At 41.9% G+C, this 17,472-nt stretch overlaps 2 protein-coding genes across 4 annotated transcripts in view; one reads left to right on the top strand and one right to left on the bottom strand.

Annotated features, from left to right (window-relative positions):
* The first annotated feature begins 2,835 nt into the window (after positions 1-2,835).
* On the top strand, positions 2,836-8,372 carry si:ch211-22i13.2 (uncharacterized protein LOC553945 homolog). The gene is made up of 7 exons (XM_017695654.2): positions 2,836-3,071; positions 4,637-4,712; positions 4,874-5,026; positions 6,231-6,292; positions 6,589-6,678; positions 6,756-6,848; positions 7,603-8,372. The coding sequence occupies exons 1-7, from the start codon at positions 3,069-3,071 to the stop codon at positions 7,651-7,653; spliced, it is 528 nt and encodes a 175-aa protein (XP_017551143.1). The 5' UTR covers positions 2,836-3,068; the 3' UTR covers positions 7,654-8,372.
* A 1,954-nt stretch (positions 8,373-10,326) lies between these two features.
* The window catches only part of rd3 (retinal degeneration 3, GUCY2D regulator), a 20,862-nt gene continuing 13,716 nt past the window's right edge, over positions 10,327-17,472 (bottom strand). For all 3 annotated transcript variants that reach the window (XM_017695620.2, XM_017695619.2, XM_017695618.2), the window contains one exon: positions 10,327-11,585. In XM_017695620.2, coding sequence (XP_017551109.1) covers positions 11,219-11,585 — 367 coding nt within the window. In that variant the 3' untranslated portion in view covers positions 10,327-11,218. The remainder of the gene's footprint in view (positions 11,586-17,472) is intronic.

Raw genomic sequence — 17,472 nt, 5'->3', positions numbered from 1 at the left:
AGAATGTTTTTTGCTGACTTCGCTCTGAGCGGCCTCGTGTGGCCGAAGCTCAACATACAACACATTCACCATCAAGCTGAAGAACCATTTCACCAATTTATCATGGAGATGGTTCTTTGAGTGTTTGTAGTTCTTTATAGAACCATTGTTTCTACTTCAGAACCCTTGAAGAAGGATCTTTTTAGGAGTGTAGGGGTGGTGAAACATGACACAGTTGGTTAATATTATCTTGCTCCTCCTAGTGGTTCATGATTACAGGAAAGAAAGAATTGAGTTTTCAAGTTATATTATGAGTCTTGCTTAATATAATCAATGACATGAATTAACAAGGAAAAAAAGTTCATTTTAATTTCAAGCTGACTTGAATAAAAAACAATAGGCCTTAAAATGGGCTGTTTTCATTGAATAATTTTACTTAAGATTCTTTTTTTACCCCCCACATCTAACATTTTTTACTGATATCAGTCCAATACCAACACAAGATCATCTTTAATTTTCACATATGTTTCACACATTTGCAATTAGTCTTTGCATTTCTATGTCTCAGTAGCGGGGGTGGCACGGTGGTAGCACTGTCGCCTCACAGCCAGGGGGACCTAGGTTCGATGGGTTCTTCCCACAGTCCAAAGACATGCAGTCAGGCCAATTGGATGTGCTACATTGCCTCTGGGTGTGGACATTGCCCTGTGATGGACTGGTGACCTATCCAGTGTGTACCCTGCCTTCTGCCCAGTGACCACTGGGATTGGCTCCAGCACCCCCTGTGACCCTGAGGGAGAAGTGGCTTAGAAAGTGTGTGGGTCTCAGCAGCTGCGTGCCCACTTCTGTGCCACCAGGTGCCACTATTTCGCAGTAGAGAGCTCGTCGCTCCCTCCCTGGAAAACGCATGCAGTTATAACTGGATTTCTGCACCGGGCACATATCAAACACCCAGTGGTGGACAGTAACTAAGTAAATGTAATTAGTTTCTGTACTTAAGTACTTTTTTCATGTATCTGTACTGAAGTTTTTCTATTCTGGGCGACTTTTTCTTTCACTCCACTACATTTCAGAGTCTAATATCCGACTTTTTCCTCCTACATTTTGAGAAATCTGTCGTTCCTTTTGGTTTCTGTGTGTATAAAAACGTAACATGTCAAAACGAAAGAAGCGCAAAGCCAGAGCACCAATCAGGGCCCAGCGGTCACTTTGTTTAGAGCTGGTTTTGACCTGTTGGTCATACCGACCCAGTGCAGCACGCGGTTCAACGTCAGCGCAGCAGCGTAAAACTTTGGGAGAGTCTGTTCAACATAAATGATGAACTAACCTAACTTTGTGTAAATAGAGCTCAATATAGAAATATGTCCACATATGCAGTCGAGACTGACGCGGCTTTTTTCTGAATTTCTACAAACACCATTTCATTTTATAGTAAATGAGTTTGGGCTGGTTTATGTTTATGAACAGACGCCTACAGATCAACATAGTAAAGGAGCTCATCTGTGATCCTGAGTTTAAAGCCAGTTTTTATTCAACTTAAACTTGGAACTAAGTTGTAAATAAATCTGAAACTGAAACTTTGCTTGTGTGTAAAAAGTGATTTCAGAGCCACTCGGTTCTCCCTGATGGAAACTGTTTACCTTCAGTGTTTTGTGCTTCTGATCATTTTAATAGACGTCAGCGTCACTAATTAATGACGTTCTATTAAAAGACTGGTTTACCAAGAGAGACGCTGGAGGACTTTCACCTGAAATGAGTTCATGAAGCCAGTCTGGTTATGAAAATGATAACAGGACATCAGAGCCAGAATTACTCTTTTAGTACTTTTACTTTATACTTAAGTACATTTGAAGGTAAATACTTTAGTACTTTTACTCAAGTGGAGGTCTAAAGGGAGGAACTTCTACTTTTACTGGAGGAATATTTTACCTTGGGGGTCTCTACTTTATCTCAGGTACAGGGTTATTCGTCCACCACTACACACACCAACACACACTGTGCAGCAACAGATGAGCTGTCGTCTCTGACTTTACATGTATAAGGTGGACAGACGAGGTAGGAGTGTCTAATAGAGTGGACAGTGAGTGGACACAGTGTTTAAAAACTCCAGCAGCACTGCTGTCTGATCCACTCGCACCCACACACACTAACGCACCACCACCACATCAGTGTCACAGCAGTGAGTGTAGACACAGGGAGGTGGTTTTAATGCTATGGCTGATCGGTGTGTGTGTGTGGTGTTTCAACGCGCAAATATACGCATAAATTGCAACCAACATTTTCCCAGCGTTTTAGACACTTTTATCATTTTTAATACTTTTGTTTTTTTATTGTTTGCCGTTACTGAAAACAACCGAACAAGTCATTTACAGTGCAGCAGGTGTTGTGCCGAATTCGGCACCCCTGCCGCGACATGCACCCCTTCACGGGAGCGCAGAGTCTTTTGCTCGAAAGCGGAGGCAACCCGCTTTTACCGGCGAGAGACTCGATAAGTAGGTGAGATTCATGTGTATATATTGTTTACAAATAGCAACGTACAAATTTTGCTGCATAAGAGCTCAGCGCAGATTGCTGTGTCTTACGTAGGCCTCACGACTCACTGTACTTTTTTAAAACTTATTTTTAAAAAATTGACTGCGTCGTTAATCAAAATGAAAGTGACGCTTTGCAAGTTCTTCAAATCGGTATATGTGAAGTAAAAGCGGATTAAATCCGCTTTCGAGTAAAAGGAGTGTAAGGGGCGGTGCATCTCGCGGCAGGGGTGCCGAATTCGGCACAACACCGGACCAACGGCCGCTTAAAGCAGGTCTGTTGAGTTCCGTTTTAGGGGCGGGGCGAGGCTTCAGATCCGCTCCCGCCGACAGGGGGCGCTGAGCGCGCCAGCGGACGGAGGACACTCGGAGCGTAGAGCAGCGCGATGGAGCGTTTGTTTGTGTTTCTGTTCGGTTGAAGTTCGTCGAACTGCGTTTTTACATGAAATAATACGAGCTTTAGCAGAAATTACAGCAATAATGGAGACGGCGGCAGCTTTTTAGAGGAGTTCAGAGCCTGTGCGACCCGCGGTGTTTGATCCGGAGCGCCTCCTCGCGATGGTAAAGTAATCGGCGGTGTTAGCGAACGACGGCGCCGCTGCCTGGTGGAGTTGGAAGGGGAACTCCACCGGTCTCTCAGAATTCCTGCTCAGCTCCGTGGGCCGGGACGTAAACACAGTGATTCGGAGTGGTTTGGTGTGGAAACGGTCGGCTGTGGAGTTTTTCTTCACAGTGGTGGTGATGGGAACCAGGGGTCGCCATGTCTACAGCACATATTTGGGGCAGTCGTGGGCTGGAGGTTATGAAACTGGCCCTGTGACCGGAAGGTCGCCGGTTCGATCCACAGAGCCGACAGTCCGTGACTGAGGTGTCCTTGAGCGAGACACCTAACCCCCCAACTGCTCCCTGGGCGCTGTGGATTGGGCTGCCCACCGCTCCGGGCAAGTGTGCTCACTGCCCACTAGTGTGTGTGTGTGCTCGCTAGTGTGTATGTGGTGTTTCACTTCACGGATGGGTTAAACGCGGAGGTGCAATTAAAAAAGTATCACATAACTTAATATTAGCCGTTTTATTCGCTGTCTAGAACCTCCAGAGAAGCTGCACGAGTTGCACATGGAACGCCGATGATGGTGAAGTAGTGAAAAATCAGAAGTAATAAGACTTCTTTGGGGGAAATGATCAAAAAGGGGTCAAACGCACCAGGCCCTGTATTTATAACCGGTTCATCTGATGACTTTGGATGTCTGGTTCCTTTGACCGCCACTCCTGACTCGGTTCGTTTCTCTAGGGCAGAGCATTTCACACCCAACCGCTCTGAAGGACTTTGTTTACATCTTTCAGTTTGAGATTCAGCCCAGGTTTCTTCAAGGGCGCTTTAAATATGCAATGGTTACGCTAGAACCATGAGTTCTTTAAAGAACCATTTGCATGCTTAAATGGCTCTTCACGTGGTGAAATGGTTCTTCGGATTGATGGAGACTGTGTTGTACACACTAAAATGGTTATTTAAGGGGTTCTTTAGTAAAAGTGTTTCTATATAGAGCCGTGAAGAGTTCTGCTGTTATGATGTCTAGCGTGTAACAGTAGCAGAACCCTTCTTTGTGCTGTATAAAACGCCCCTTTCAAAAGGTTCTTCTGTAGCTACAAGTGTCACATCATAATGGTAGCAGAACCGTATTTGGTGCTATATAGAACCATACACTACACATTTCTTCATCAGTCTGAAAAACCCTTTCATGATACAAGGAACCCTTTTTCGCATGCAAATGGTTTTTCGTGTTCATTGTTCTACAAAGAACATTTATCTTTACTGAGGAACCTTTTTGTGTGGGCTTGACATTGTAACAGTAGAAGAACCCTTTTATGACACCAATATAGAACCATTTTCACAAAGGCTCTGTAATCATACGTTCATAAACCTAGACAAATGTAATTAATGAAGCTGTTTTATTTTTACTTTTTCCATTATTACTAATAGAACGGCTCCTTTTTACACGCCGGGTGATTTTTAAAAGTGTCTGTACTGACACTGGGATCAGCCTTGGGATGCCTTGATATCTGAGCACCTGTCTCTTCTGTTTGTGTGAGTGGCTGACGGCTCTGTTTCCATGATTTGTGTTGAACAGTCAGCAATAGTGGATCCCAAGGAGAGGAGTGAGTCAAGCACGCGCACAAAAGAGGAAAGACGGTCGAGGAGTCGAGGTTAGTTTCTCTCGGAACCTCGTACGCCGGCTCTTCTCGGATTTTTGTCTTCGTCCTTTTTGTGTGAACAGTTATTATCGTGGTGGGAAGGTAACATCTCCAGTCTCTTTCAGTGAAATCATGACTCCAGGTTCAGGTTCAGCCCTGTGTTGCATTTATAGGACAGGACGAGAGGAAACGAAAGCGTAGCAGAAGCAGATCATCGTCTGTGAGTTCTTCCTCCTCCTCGTCGTCGTCGTCCTCCTCCTCCTCCTCGTCTTCGCGGTCCTCTAGCAGTGACTCAAGCAGCAGTAGGAGTAGCTCCAGTAGCAGTGGTGAGGTTTCAGATACTGTTTGGTTTTAAGTGACACACACACACACACACACACACACACACACACACACACACACACACGATGCAGGGCAGCAGGAGCTAAAAGATGAAGAGGGCCCTTGGACGTTTCTTTGCTCGATGCAATAGAGAAACCACTTTTGCTTCCCTACAGATCACGTTTGAAAAAAGGATCTTTTAAAGGTGTAACCTTCACATGGTGTGAAGGTCTAAACCAATTTATGGCTTCTTTTTAGAACATTTACGTTGAGGTTCTTGAGACTTCACACTCGTGCATCTCGTTCACAAAAATGATTCTCTAAAGATTCTTCCATTGAAGGATTTTGTAGGTAATCGAACGTGATTTTCCTTTGTCTTCACTCATTTGCGTAGTTATTTTTAAGTGTAGCCAAGTCTGTTGCAGCCTATATGTTTCTATGTCAAACGTTTCCCCCCCCCCCATACATACATAGTATAATTGATAATGTGCCACTGAGTTATTCAGAGTGGTTTGGTTTGAAACGCTCCATTCTAGAGGAATTTATACAGTCACAGTTGTTCACGATGATGGCGATAGGAACCAGACATCCACCTCTAAAAGCTACTTCACTGAAACATTATTTTACGATAGTTTTGTGAAAGGATTTTGGCCCGAAACATATTTTTAAACGCCTTGCAGGCAAAGTCCCTAAAGACACTCTGTTATTTCAGGTTTCCACTATTTTACCTTCAACCTTTCACGTACTAACGTGTAGGTTCACTGGTGGTTTTGGATACTAAATATAAAGGCTGTATTTGTGTTGTAGTCATGGTGACCCCTGGTTCCCATCACCAGCACAGTCTCTACAATCAACCCTTTACACCAAACCACCCTGAATCACCCTGAATGGTTTCCATCCTAACATTTGAATTATGTGGAGATGTTGAAGCTTGAGTTGAATTCCCCTTTAACTCATTTGAACTGAAAATCACACACTCTGCACATGTACGTAGGTCATATAACACATATCGGGCACCTTCGGTAGTTTGTTGCTTTCTTGTTGTTATGCTTGATTATGCTGCGCTATAACATAAACCAAAGTTTGACCAAAAAAGAGAGAAATGCCACTTTTTTACTGTATTAGGAGGAGATATTGTTTTACCAAGAGGCGTCATGCACTTATTTGAGTACCATTCATGTTTTTTTTGTTTTTTTTCCCCCTCAATAGATTCTTACCAAAAGAAGAGAAAGGCTTCAAAGAAAAGGAAAAAGGAGAGAGTTGGCAAAAAGGTACCATTTCACTGTTAGACACACAATTTTTCTGATAGTTTGAAGAGATCGCTCAGTTATTCAGACTCTGGGCCTGTGAGTGCATTAAAGGGAACCTGTCATAGAAATTTACAGTTCAGTGTTCCTGTGATGCAACATCAACCAACTCATTTACATAAATTTACATATTCAGCTTACAGTAGTTTTATTACTCCTGTTAGGTGTATTATTATTATTATTATTATTATTATTATTATCATCAACATCAATAATATGAATACGAAACAGTTCAATCACAAGACGATTTTGATCAACAGAAACGAAAAAAAGAGAAAGCACGCAAGAAAAAGAAGGACAAGAAGCACAGAGGAGAGGAGGACTCCTCTGGCCCTGTTCAGATATCAAAGGTAATTAATTTCTTTACTTATACACTATAAACCGCGTTTAACAGTGCCGTAGTGATGAATGTGAACGTGTCCCACAGTATCTGAAGGAGAAGAAGAGAAGTGGCAAGTACAGCATGATCTCAGGGAAGAAGATCAAAATGAAAGTGAAGAAATCAAAGAAAGACAAGCAGGTGAGTCGGAGAAGAGATTCTCACGTCAGCTGTTGTCTGTCACTGTGAGATAAACGTGCCGGGCTGTGAAAAGTGCCTGAAAGTGACGAGTCAAAGGCATCAGTTTTAGAATTTAATAAAAATTTGAGTGCTTAGCCAAAATAAAAGTGTAGGGATTTATTCCAACATGAAAAAACAACAAAACTTGTTGAACAAATTTAGACGAATTTGAGCAAAATCATTTTTTTGCACGCTATCTATGTACATACTGTATCTAACACGAGTTTTATATTTAAATAAAGGCTAAATAAAATAAATAAGCAACAAAAACAGCACAGCTTTGTTCTAGATACAGCTGTTTTATTCTGATTTTCTCAGGCACCTAAACTTTCACACAGTACATTAGAGCAATTTGGGTCATGCTCTATAAAAATGACGCATATGGACGGTTAATCTTGTGCAGGTGCTAGTTCTCACACACAGAAGCTCATTTGTCTGTCGTGCTCACATCACCACTTGCTTCACCGTCATACAACTGTCTCCTGAGTCAGACGCAGGGTAGTTCAGGGCAGTCACAGCTGAGTTTGTTTCTAGGCAACTTTAAGTACCAATACTTGTAAGTACCACATATTGTGTAGTAAGTACTTTACCATGTATTGTGAATTGTAATGAGGTCCCAGATTTACACCCTTACTGTAGAGGAAATTGAGCACTGCACAGCTGTAGGAGCTTTTAGTAATATTACTCACTTTTTTGCTTTTTTTTATCCTTTCAGAGAGATAAAAATCGCGCTGAGCTGTTGGAGTTTCTGAACTCTACGTTTTGATGCATTCGGAGCCTTCTGCCTCCCTTCAGTCTTTCCTTTATCCAGGCCACGCCGCTCTCAGGGAAAGGCCAGCTTCTGTAACGGACAGCACTGTGTGGCCTCATACGGCTGTCAGACAGAAATGTTTTATTTTGTTAATATCCGATTTCCAAACTAATTGTAATGTTATCGGTATCTGAGTTTGAGTGTAAGTGTCTCCAAAATGAACGTAGAATATTCAGACAGAAATGCTTTTATTTTGTTATCAATCTGTTTCTAAGTAATTAGGTTGTCGTCCTTCACACCTGACCTACCATAGACGACCATTGAGAAGCTGCGGTGGACATACAGAAAGCAGCGCATTGACTTTAATGCTGTTTGAACACCTGTTGTGTTTTTTTTTTTTTTCCCCCCCATAGTTTTACCCTGATTATATGTTAAATTTAATTTGAAGTTTTGCATTTTTTTAAAAACATGCAAACAGAAGAAAAACCGTTCAGAGGAAGAAAGTTGTCACACAGTTATAATCGTGCAGTAAAATGTCATGATGTTTTACATAAACGTGAAAAACTAGAAGAATTGAGAAGAGTAGCTTGTCTTTGTATGCAAATATGTAGACGTCATATCTATCGAGGCAGTGTAGAACTAATGTCAGTTGCATAATCGATCTCAGTATTGTCTGACCACGCTCGTTTTCATGTTGTGATAAGTGAAAATATAACTCTGACTCCTGCAGTGAACCTGTGGTTTTATTATTTCTCCACTGATTAAAAACCCACTTCAGCAGGCCATGCCAGAATGTTTGTAGCAATAGTTGTACAGTATTTTGTAAAGTTTTGTAGCAGTTATTATGGTCAGACTATAAAATCTATACACACTGCAGATTCATACTGGATTTACTGAATGTAGAACGATTTGGTGTCGCAAACGTCATGGTGGGTTGTTAACCACAAAACATACTCACTGGCCACTTTATTAGAAACACCTACATTGTACTTTAACTAACTGGCCAGTTTATTAGAAACACCTACATTGTACTTTAACTAACTGGCCAGTTTATTAGAAACTGATTGGTGCTCTGGCTTTGCGCTTCTTTCGTTTTGACATTTTACGTTTTTATACACACAGAAACCAAAAGGAACAACAGATTTCTCAAAATGTAGGAGGAAAAAGTCGGATATTAGACTCTGAAATGTAGTGGAGTGAAAGGAAAAAGTCGCCCAGAACGCAGAAACTTCAGTACAGATACACGGAAAATACTAAAGTACAGAAACTAATTACATTTACTCAGTTACTGTCCACCAGTTGGAAACTGACCAGTGGTGAGGGACTAGAGGATGGACAACACAAACTGTTCATCAACAGACGAGCTGCAGTCTCTAGCTAAACACCAGCACTTCAGATCCAAACTCATCAGAAATTCTATGTATAAACGAGATTTGTTCAAAAACAAAAATACTGCACTTGGCAGTTTTAAAACACTTACATAGTCCCTTCTTCATAAAAGACATAATCCTCATGACTGTTGTTTGCTTGGCCTCAGCTGTGATGAGTACAGGGCTGTGCAAATGACGGTCATCTGACTTTCTTAGTCAAAATTAGAATAAATACAAATAAACAGTCAATTTTGGTTGTTAGCAATTCTCGAAACTTTCCTCAAGGAACTCCAGAACAGTTCCCGTCCAGCATCTAGTTCATCAATCAGTCCTTTATTAAATTAAATCAGGTGCTGCTAAGGGAGTTGAAAAAACAATTCCACGTAATGCCTGGAGAGCAGCGAGAAGTCGGGAACCAAGCCTGTTTCTTCTAATTTGCGTATTTATAACTTTACTGAAAACTTACTGTGACTATGGACCACAGCATTTATGTTTATTTGTATTAAAATTCAATGTTATATAGTGTTTTTATGGGCAAAGACAAACTTACTGAAAGATAAAAACAGTTTTCTTCACTCTTCAAGTCTGCAGCATGTTCTAGTCTTTAAATACAGAATGACACTAACACTTTTAAAAGGTTGGTGTTAGTGTTAAAAGTTAATTATTGGTGTAGCTGTAATAATGTATACAATACTGTGTAAAAGTATTTATTTATTTTTCTGTCCCAAAAATATAATTTTTTCAGAAACTGTTCGTGGAGATTATATGCAAGAGAATCCACTTGTATAAGAAAGCAGAACGTCAGAAAAACCGGAGTTTAAAAAAAGCTACAGAGAAAATGAGGCTCCTAACAACCACCTGGAAGACCTTGAGATAAACAGCACTTAAAGCTTTCATCTCTTTAAGAGAGGAGAAAATCAAGCTGCGTGAAATCTGACAAAAAAAACATCCACAGGTGTTTCTGTCCGTCATTCCACTGTGAGAAGACAGCTCAGCGCTGTGGGTCTGAAAGGATGTGTAGCTGCCAAGAAGCCTCACCGAGAAAACATCCAATAAAGAAGCTAAATGATGGTCTGACCGCCCCAGAGTCCAAACCTCAGCATCACTGAATGGGTTTGATTGCTTCAGAAAATGATCGACCAGCTTCTCAGACTGAACTTTGTGTGCCAGCAGATTTCTTTGAGAAACTGAAATGAATAACATTTAATACCTGGCTGGGAATTAGTTCGATTAAGGGTGGTCTCTGACTTCTGCACAGGGCTGTAGGTCTCGTAATTCTTACATTTCGTGTAACTGGAGCAATTAAAATGACCATCAGTTGCTGGTTATATCGTTTAATATAAATTCACACTTACTGCAGTTTACAGAGTTTAAAACTCTTGAATGGCTCACAATATACAAACTCCCATACGCTCGTACAGTCACACTTCATCGTAATATTTATACAGTTTAAAGGAATAAGACATTGCTTCAACTCAAGTTTAATGCATTGCACAAAGTTCTAAGGTTTCTGTCGGATCACCACCGAGGTGCCGTTGTATATGTATTCAGAAACACTGCTGTTAAAGGATATGCTGGATATCTCCCATATTTACCGCTGAAGTAAAGCGATAGTTTGGCCAAAATTACATTTACACGTTTTAGTCAGTCAGGACATGTTTGGTGTCTGAGGTTTGCCTCTTTAGTTTTACAGTGGAGTTACTAGGCTAATGTAGTTAACAAGGGACAGCAGCTTATTGTCAGCATAGAGCTTATAAGCTCAAGTGCAGGCCTAAAACACCACACAGTTGTCTCAAAGCACGTCGAGTTTTTCAGTAATCGCTGACAGACTTGCTTATGTGGTTTCTAATATTCTATAATGCACTTTAACCTATAAATAAGTCCAGCATAGCTAAAAACAGCATTTTGAGATCTGTTCTGCCGTTTTATGAAATTATCAATGTAGAAATGGTGATACTGTGCCAAATTATGCAAGAATACAGTTAACACAATGCTGATGGGTGGGATACAAGCCTGTGGGTTAGCTACTTTAGCTCCAGTCTTGGCTGATCGAGTAAATTTGGGGTAAGGGGAGACTTTTTCAGTTTAATATTTGGCCAAGCTGTCGCTCTAAATCCAAACATTTTACAATCATTCATTAAAGTAAGTGATTCTTTTGAAACTCAGATCCGCTTCAGTGCAGTTTCAGAGTCTCCCAGTCTCACGATCTTCTACACGTTCCCATTGATGCCTTTGTGTCTGAAGTCGGGCATGCTCCAGACCCGCTGTGCCCTGTCAGCTGAGTGCTGGAGGCCCTTCTCCACATCCTGGGACACAGTCTGCAGCTCTCCAACGCCCTCCTCTGAGCTGTAGCTGCTGGTGGTCAGGCCCACCGAGCTGCCAAACGGGTTAATGCGCACTCGTGACTTAAAACTGAGCAGGGACAGGCTGATGGAGCGCTTGTTGTTCCACTGACGGGACAAGCGTTGTGCCTCCTGCTCTGCCTGCATCCGGTCCAGAGCCTCCAGCAGCACAGAGCGGAACAGTCCAGAGACCTCCTGCACCTCTGGCTCGTTCTCCACCAGCACCTGGCGAAACCTGCAGGAGAAAAAAGGGAAAATTAATAATAGATGGGGTTTCTGCTCCGTTGGATGGGCAGATGTTTCAACACGGGAAATGTTGCTGGACAACTGATGCTGAGTTTTGAGGGACAGCCTGGTCTAGGCAGCGTCTGGGTCGTATGATACAGTTTCCATTTCCACACGTGCTCAGTGGGATATCCAAACACCTTGATATTGTTTTGTAGCCTCTTCCTGTCGTGCGCACGTCTATAACTTTATCTTTTATTTCCCTAGAATGCTCTTTGGTCAGTTTTCTGACGCGTTGAACTGATAGGGCCTTTTATCCAGAAAATCGGAACCATTTTTTAATGATTCACAAATGGAGGCCAATTTATGTAAACCAGGGTCTCTGTTAGGCCACAGGGGTTAAATACTTAGGTAAACAAATTTTTCACTTAGTCATTTTTGTCAAAAAATCTTTGTACTTACATAAAACTAGTGGAGAACCTAGAGAAGGCGTGGATCCCCCTGGACCTCAGGTAAGTAGACGGTTAGAGTTATTCCATTGAATGTCTGCCATAATAAAAGTCAGCTTAATGTCCATGGAGGTAAAAGGTTTACTGCAATTCTGTTCATGTGTTAGGGTCTCCTAACGTCAGCACAGAAGGCCTAAAGGTTTCTGGGAACTGAAAAATGCACATTTTAAGTACTTTTCTTTTTTTTTTCTCAGTAGAATAATGCTTATATTTAAAAGCAAGTATTACAGCACGGCTTTTTGTTTTGATTTCCGTTAGGCAGGACCAGTTTTAGAGAAAAAACATGACTCTAGGTCTTCTGGAAGTTCTAGATTTGCCACTGACTGTGAGTACAAGTGGCATCCTCATCGATGGGTTGTTAGAAATGGAAATCAGCTCTATACCAGCCTCTCACAGTGGACATATCACTGTCCCAAGAACAAGTAGTATCTCTAAAACGATAACTTTACAGGACACGGCAAAAACCTTCTTTGCTTTGAATGCAAGCTCATACAAAAAGATTTTATTCCAAGTAATTCAGAAGTACTTCTGTTGGTCCATTCATCCTGCAGAAACTGAGCTCAAATGATGTAGAAAAAGGAAAAATTGAAGAGACGGAGACGTTTGGACAGCGACAGTAATGTGTGTCACAAGCTTCAGCAGAAGCTTCAAATGTCTGTGCTTAATCTAGAACAACCACAAATGTTCAGGTGAATCATCCTTAGCTTAGTACAAACCACTGAAGTCCCATAGGGATGCTTAACAGAGGCTAGCATTACCATGGAGGTGTCCTTCATCCAGCACTCATGTTCTGACTGAGTTTCTACATTTATGGCCTGAATTGAAGGTGTAGCTCTAAAAGTAGAATTCATTTTAGAAAAAGAATTCATTTTGAGGGTCAGCCTTTTAAAATAAAACATGACAGCACAAAATATCAAAGCATCATTTGCAATCCAGATTCTTTCGGGGGAGTTTCTTTCAAAACTACGTGTAATTATTCATGGTTGAGGTTCATTTTTCTCCCTTTTTCATTCAGCAATTTCAGTCTGAATGTTCTGTCTGGGACACATTAGCGGTTCTGCCACTAATTGCCCTTTGTTTTTGTGATCAGCACTCGAGCTCAAGGCTCATCAGGGCCTGAGGATAATGGCTATACCATGTGCTGAGACATCAGCACGGCAAAGCCACTTATTCTGCTCTCCGGAGGCCAAGGAGTTCTTAGGAAGCCTTAAAATAGGTCACCATGCTTTGTCTTTTGTTTTATCTCCATCATTTGAATCAGACGGTGTGCATTTGCTCTGTGAACGTGGAAAGCGCTTTCTGAAGAACTTATTCATAAAGTGTCTGGAGGCTGTTAGGTTGTGAGTTCCTTACATTCCCTATCAACATTGATTATGTAGCAGTTTAGATGTTCGCTTATTAAAAATGCAGCAGTTACCAGGTTTCTCAATTCTTAAAGCCTTTCACGAAACATTGATTTGAAGTTTCATAATCGCTGTGGACATTTGCTGATTGGAACATATTTGAAACATCTAATAAAATCTCACCTGTGCATAGGCCACGTTTTCTGTTTTATTTAATTGTGGTAAAGGTGTGTTCTCTGAAGTTACCTTCTTATTCAGGTTTTTCATTCCACCTTATATGGTGCAGCAGTTACAATGAGGTCCCTCAGCTGATGGAACATATAAGGTGGAATGGAAAATTCCAATGAAAACATGGCGAATAGGAAGCCTTGCGCTCAAAGCTACGTGACAGTAAGTGAGCACAATGAAGATGAAGAGAAAGAAAACAGCCTCCCAGAGTTTGAAGGCAGAATCGTACCGGAAATCAGAGGATCGTAATGTTCGTAAGGTGGTGTTAGGAGTCTTGCCCAAGGACTCTTATTGGTTTAGTGTAGGGTGCTTACCCAGGTGGGGATTGAACCCCAGTCTACAGAGTAGAAGGCACCACTAACCAACCACCACAACCGCATTACACTAACACTAACCAACCAAGATTGTTTTGTTCTTAATGAGTTTACATAGCTTTTTAATGCAATTTGAAACAAAACAAGGAAAGATTTTGTTATGAAATGTTTTTGGTGACTATTTCCTTCCAGTGTTTGTTAGCACTGTTGGCCTGGCAGCCTCAGGTCATGGCCAGTTGACTGCAGTTCATGTAAATTTGATTTCTTGCTAAACTATCCCTTTAAAATAAATATCACTTGATTTGACTCCTTGATACATTTAACAATTGCGTGCCTCCTGAAAACATTATGCATGGACTGCTTGCATCACCTCATTTCCCTTTAGCAAAATAAAACCATGTGCTATGATACCTAGTACCACACTAGAAGAGCCAAACGGTGCACAAAAGAAAAGAACAAAGCAAAACCCAACCGCAGTTACCTGCTCAAACTGGATTGTGACAGTGCTCTCTGATCTGGGGAACTAGACAGTGTAGACTTGTATGTGGTGCAAATGTATAGGCGCATCCCCTTTACCTGTTTGAAACCCCAGGTGGTACAAATAGTCAATCTATTGTAAAGCAAATTTAAAAATGTGCGATTCAAACACCAAAAGTAAAGCGCCTCCCATAACACAAGAGACAAACTCTTCCTCCTAACACCAGAAAATAAAATACTACTAAAACACAGCGCCATGGAGAAAGCATGGGGTCGTCCCTCGAACCCGTCAATGCTTTAAAACGTGGCAAAATTTTCATGACCCTCCTCTTTTTCGTTACAGCTCCATAATTTAAACTCTTACATAACTGGCAGTGAACTGTGAATATGAACATAAGCAGCAGATTGCATATCAAAGTCTTGGGTCTTGGCTGTTGAAGCAAAACTCTTTGATCTAGTGAACTGTTTTAACTAATACAAGACAGGCACGTTATTCAAAGCCCACTAAAATTTCACCAATCATACTCTTTTATCCAGATATAGCTTATGAAAGTGTCACTGAAGGGGTGACGGAGTGGAACGCTGGCACTGTAGCGAAATTCCATCTATCCATCCATCCATCCTCCACCGCTTATCCGGGTCCGGGTCGCGGGGCAGCAGCCTAAGCAAAGAGGCCCAGGCCTCCCTCTCCTCCGCCACCTCCTCCAGCTCTTCCAGAGGGATACCGAGGTGTTCCCAAGACAGTCAAGAGATATAATCCCTCCAACGTGTCCTGGGTCTTCCCATGTCTGGAACACCTCCCTAGGGAGGCATCCAGAGGCCATCCTTACCAGATGCCTGAACCACCTCAACTGGCTTCTCTCAACGTGGAGGAGCAGCGGCTCTACTCCGAGCCTCTCCCGAATCGCCGAGCTTCTCACTCTATCTCTAAAGGGCCTCTCCTTGGATCACCGCCTTACTGTGGTGGAGAGGTTTGTGTGCCTACATGATCCTATGAGGTATGTTGTCAGGGGCGAAAACTCCTGGTAGGTTCTCCCAAGGCAAACAGGTCCTAGGTGATGTGCCAGACAAAGGGTGATCCAAAAACCTCATATGAAGAAAAATACCAGGACCCAGTTTCCCTCGCACGGATTAGTGTTACCAAGGCCTCACCCTGCAGCCAAGCCTGGGGGAGGGGCTCCTCGGCGAGTGCCTGGCTCAGCCCAAAAGAGCTACATGGGACCACTCTCCCATGGATCCACCACCCGCAGGAGAGGCACTAATGGGGCTCCGGTGCAACGTGGATCAGGTGGCGGCCAAAGGCAGGGGTCTTGGCTTTCCAATCCTCGGCTACTGAAACTGGCTTTCAGAACATGGAACTGTATCGAAATTAATCTTTATTATTTATTATTGTTTAATGAAAGAAGAGTTTCAGTGAAGAATTATTTCACAAGTCTAAAGGGTCTTTGTGGGCCCCTGTCTCTTCAGTGATCTTGGAACCGTCCTAATCTTCACAGCGCCTCTGCTCAAACGTTACCTAATGATTAATAAACAGTTAAACTGTTATTAATTCAGCTCTGTTTTAACAAGAATTCTATACCCGTTCCATCTTTTAGTGAGATCTTACTATTGACCCCAAGAGAGCTGTCGTCACGCACAGGCCAGTTCTGGTCTAAAAGTCTGAGACCCCTAGTGAAAAAAGTCCTTTTCTAATTTAATACAATTTTTTTATTATAAATTATGTTATCAGGACAACAATCTGAGTGAACAGTAGAATCTTTGTTTGTTAGTTTGTTGTTTGTCCCCATTTTGCTATAATGACCGTAGACACTCGAGCTGGCACAATGCTGACCTCTCCCAGTAAAAAAGCCACTGATTAGCACTTTTCTTTCCACCTGTTTAAGCAGAAAAAGCATCTAAATGTTAGTTAATTCAGTTGGGAAAGTACTCAGTACAAATCTTTTGGGCTTTTTGTACTTCTGCACTGGTGTTTATAGTTTTTTTATATATATATCATAATCCCCACTATGTTTAGACTGTTATGCACAATATAAATAAATAAATCAGCAGATCAAATCCACCAGAGATGTCTGAATACAAGCTTCACTGGAAGGAATAAGACTCTAAAGAAAAAAAACAATCTGGCCTTTTTGCTCAAAGGCATTAACATGGTTATACATTTGAGAACTGACCTAGAAATAGAGCAGAATTTTGAACATTCATGGGCAGCTGGAGGTCAGGGAACTGGCCCTGTCACCGGAAGGTTACCGGTTCGATTCCCTTGGCTGACAGTCCGTGACTGAGGTGTCCTTGAGCAAGACACCTAACCCCCAATTGCTCCCTGGGTGCTGTGGATAGGGCTGCCCACTCCAGGCAAGTGTGCTCACTGCCCCCCAGTGTGTGTGTTCACTCGTGTGCGTGCATGTGTGTGTTTCACTGCATGGATGGTTTAAATGCAGAGGTCTGATTTCACAGTGTGCAAACAAACACAGAGACAAATGGTTCTAAATTCTGTTCTTCATTTTACTTGTTTTAACTTTTCTTTGTCTTAGTCTTCAAAAGTCTAAAATGTTCTGTTGTTTATTTTCAGCATTAAATGATGATAAGGTTTTATTTATTGTGGTCTCAGACTTTTGGACACAGGTCTATGTTTGACTTTTTACAACAGGTGTCACAAAGCCGCTTTGCCCTGCTGATCGAATTTTGTTTAGGCCTCAGAGGATCTAAAATTTAGGCTCCTGTTTTTTCAGCAAAAAGTTACTATCATAAACATAAGATGAGGGTTTTTCATTGTTCTGGCAGAATAAGACATCTGGGTCATGTACTCCATATAAACCCTGCATAATGGCTTCCGGCAGGTAAAAACTCCTCGGGCCTAAATGGATTCCTAATATGATCAGCAGAGCAGGCGCTGGCCGGCACATCACTGTCCATCCTGCTGGCCCTAAAGCAGCTTCATGGTGGTCAGTCCGCCAGCCAGTCTCCTATGAAAATCGCACCAAAACAGAATAGATCATCAAATATCATTTGCTTTCCTGAAGTCCATT

This window comes from Pygocentrus nattereri, chromosome 4 (assembly GCF_015220715.1).
Source record: "Pygocentrus nattereri isolate fPygNat1 chromosome 4, fPygNat1.pri, whole genome shotgun sequence".
Classification (NCBI taxonomy): Eukaryota; Metazoa; Chordata; class Actinopteri; order Characiformes; family Serrasalmidae; genus Pygocentrus; species Pygocentrus nattereri.
Note: the sequence above shows the minus strand (reverse complement) of the source record. Positions and strands in the feature narration are given on the sequence as shown.